The sequence below is a fragment of the Oncorhynchus kisutch genome, linkage group LG13 (genome assembly GCF_002021735.2).
Source record: "Oncorhynchus kisutch isolate 150728-3 linkage group LG13, Okis_V2, whole genome shotgun sequence".
NCBI classification, from domain to species: domain Eukaryota; kingdom Metazoa; phylum Chordata; class Actinopteri; order Salmoniformes; family Salmonidae; genus Oncorhynchus; species Oncorhynchus kisutch.
This window is the reverse complement of record NC_034186.2, coordinates 59,272,441-59,275,620: the sequence shown is the minus strand read 5'-3', so window position 1 is coordinate 59,275,620 and position 3,180 is coordinate 59,272,441. Positions and strand designations below refer to the sequence as shown.

At 39.2% G+C, this 3,180-nt stretch overlaps 1 protein-coding gene across 13 annotated transcripts in view; it reads right to left on the bottom strand.

Moving 5' to 3' along the window:
- Positions 1–1,216: 1,216 nt before the first annotated feature.
- LOC109902069 (DNA-binding protein SATB1-like) overlaps positions 1,217–3,180 on the bottom strand; it is a 53,124-nt gene continuing 51,160 nt past the window's right edge. For all 13 annotated transcript variants that reach the window (XM_031786717.1, XM_031786719.1, XM_031786721.1 and 10 more), the window contains one exon: positions 1,217–3,180. This exon is cut by the window's right edge and continues 106 nt beyond it. In XM_031786717.1, the coding sequence (XP_031642577.1) occupies positions 2,696–3,180 (485 nt within the window). In that variant the 3' untranslated portion in view covers positions 1,217–2,695.

The window sequence follows — 3,180 nt, the reverse complement described above, 5'->3', positions numbered from 1 at the left end:
TGTCATGGGATGTAAGTTAACGTTCCCTTCCATGCTGCAGTGTTTGATCTAATGCATTCTGGGAAATGTATTTTTTCAGACATTTTTAAGGGAATTATGAATTATTATAGACAACCCACAACATGATCTTAGAATATTTCCAGACAAGTGTATTTAAAATTGTTTTACAAGAATGAGTTTTAACAATGAAATGTTTCAACCTTATGCTACATGTTATTGGTAATCATACTTTATGTCAAAAAACACATTTCTATGGTTATAAATGAGCCATTTGAATTGAATTGAATCTAATTCAATTCTATTTCCTTTCATTCAATTCAAATTTTGCTTCATGTGGGGTGTGGCCAATTCAAATTCAATTCAAATTCAAGATTCTAATTGGAATTAGAGCCATTTGTAACACAATTCCGATTTGAACCCAACCCTGGTATGTACACTCTTAGAAAAAAGGGCGACAGCCGAAGAACCCTTTAAGTTCTAGATAGCACCTTTTCTTCTAAGAGTGTACAGTGTATGTTAAACTACTGTGACCCTTTCCCCTTGAATTATAAATAACCTAAAGTGCTCAAGAACTCAAATCTCCGGTGATTGAAGCCCTTAGAATCAATCCCCTTATGTGAATATGAGATTCAAGCATCTGTGCATTTCTCCTCCTTTGCTTCAAACACACACAATGTTACACTGGCCTTTATTTTGAAAAAGGAAAAAAAGAGCAAAACCTTGAGGGAATCCAGCCCAGACTGGCTGGCACATATCTGAGGGTGTTAACAGGTAAATGTCATTTCTGTGTGGAGCAGACAGAAACCTGAGTTCACCTGGGGTTCAGGGAGAGGTCAGGGAACCTGTGCTGTTTTGATACGTTATCTCCCTGTAGAGGGCTTCGTTAGCACAGGAATTAACACCCCACTTGTATTTATTGTTCAGGTCTCACAGCTGCTTCAGATTCTCAGGAGAGTATTAAGATAAAAGATGCAAGAGTGGAGCTCATGTACAGTGGTTTTCAAAGGTACTGGATATGCACATATTGTTAAAAGTGACTTTTGCATAGAAAAAAAAGGACAATTATAAATTGTGATATAAGTATTACACTTTTTAGGATAAAAAATAAACTAATTTGACTGAAAAGTCATTATATGTTGTTACATACTATTGAATATGGTAAGTGAAACCTTGTTCTATAGGTGCAAGTAGAGTGGTCACATGAATGGCAAGAATCTGGGGTACAATACAAACAGTTTAATTGTGTAATTAACAATAAAGAATCACTCCTAGTTAGACAATTTCTGCATAAAGAAACCGAGAAACACTTATAAAACAGTCAGTTGTAACAAAATAACTGATGTTCTCATTGAAATAAACTCATAAAAAAGAAAAAGAAATGTATACAGGATATTTATACAGGAATAGCTTGAATTGGATTGTTAACCAAAGGAAGACACATTGCAGACATTGATATTCACACAGATTGCATATGTTTTTCTCTCTAAGGTGTTCTATAGGTTAGTAATTTACCTATGCTTATTTGCATGATAGTAAAAATTGCATACAACATTAATTGTGAAGCTTGTAGCATGAGTTGCTTGACATACAGCACTTTTATAGGCAACCTTTAAAGCACATTGTCCATTTAAAACGTTAAGACACTTTTTGTTTTTACTGCCCATCAAAATTACATTTATAAATAGAAAAGGATCAGTGAAAAAAAAAAAAGCTCTATGTAACAAACTTTCCCCAAAAAAGTAATTACATCAGAAACACTGCATGAACTGCAAATAAATAATGTAGAAGACAACAAAAAACAGAGTTTGTGATTCACATTTTTAAACTGTGTGGCAGATTCAAAAAGTTACAGTGACAAAGGTTTTGCAAAATAATCTAATCGGCAGTGCCATATAGTACAAGGCATTTATTGGCATAGTTTCTTTAAGACTGTATTTTTTTTTACAGTTAATATAATGTCTATATATATATTTATATTTCTTCCTAACAAATAATATGTAACGATTGAGCTATTCTCGGCGACGCACTTGGGGTGCGTTTTGGGTTCCAGAGTTTGAGTGATCCGTAATCACTGTCATGTTTTTCGCTTTTTCAAAGAATAACTAATTTGCCAGCAGGCTTCCAGACGTAGTACCTCATCATTAAGGCCTTGTCATCCACTTGTTCCTCGATTTCATATGCATTTGAAAAAATCCAGTTAACACCACATACGTAAACACCTCCTATCCTATCAAACTCCATGGGGGCTTTTTATTATAATATCAGTAGCTCAAAGAGAAAGGAAATCAGTGTAAAACAACAGACATTAAGTGCAGTCAGCAAATATCCACGGCAACATACTTCAAATATTTTTTTGTGCAGGTTATTTAAATGATACATCAGTCTTTACAGTGAATAATACAAGTTTTACAAAATCAGAAAAAGCAATACTTATTTGTATTACTGTAGTCTGTGGAAATGGAGAGTTTCCAGCGTGAGAATGCTAGCGTTGCGTAGCCTTTCAGTCTGCATTGATATATAAACGCTAATCGTACGCATAGAGTCCAGACTCTGCATTGATAAAAACACTACTCTTTTCTCTCGCAGCGGCCGCACTGCGCTAGCCAGACCATTACCCTTTAGCATTGCATTCAGTCTCTGTGTGTATAGCAACACTACTCTTTTAGCACAGTGTTCAGACTGGGGGCTGCTCTCTCTACTCCTTGGACTCGTGGTCAGATTCTGAGAGGGCCTCAGAGCGGGCCAGGTGCTCCTCGATCTTGATGGAGAAGATGGTGCTGTTGGTCTGTGTGCTCTCTTCCAGCTCCTTCAGTAGCTCGGCGCTGCCCTCCCTGAATTCCGACAGTTCCTCCTCGAAGGCAGGGCTGCTGCTACTGCTGTTGCTGGGTTCCTTGGGCGGCTTGGCCGGGTGGTTGACGTAGAAGCGCTGGTTCTGGAAGAACTTGATGATGGTGAGCTTGGGCAGGTCCAGCTGGGCCGATAGGGTGTGGATGGCCTCCTCGTCTGGGTACATCCCCACGTCCTGGATAAAGCTCTGCAGAATGCCTAGGGCCTCTTGGGAGATCTTGCCCCCGCCGGAGCGAGCCTTGGTGCCTCCGCCACCACGGCCCTCGTCCTCTGTCTCTGCCGGGGAAGCGGTGGAGGGCTGGCGAGGGGGCAGTCGGGGGCCCATGGGTGGTT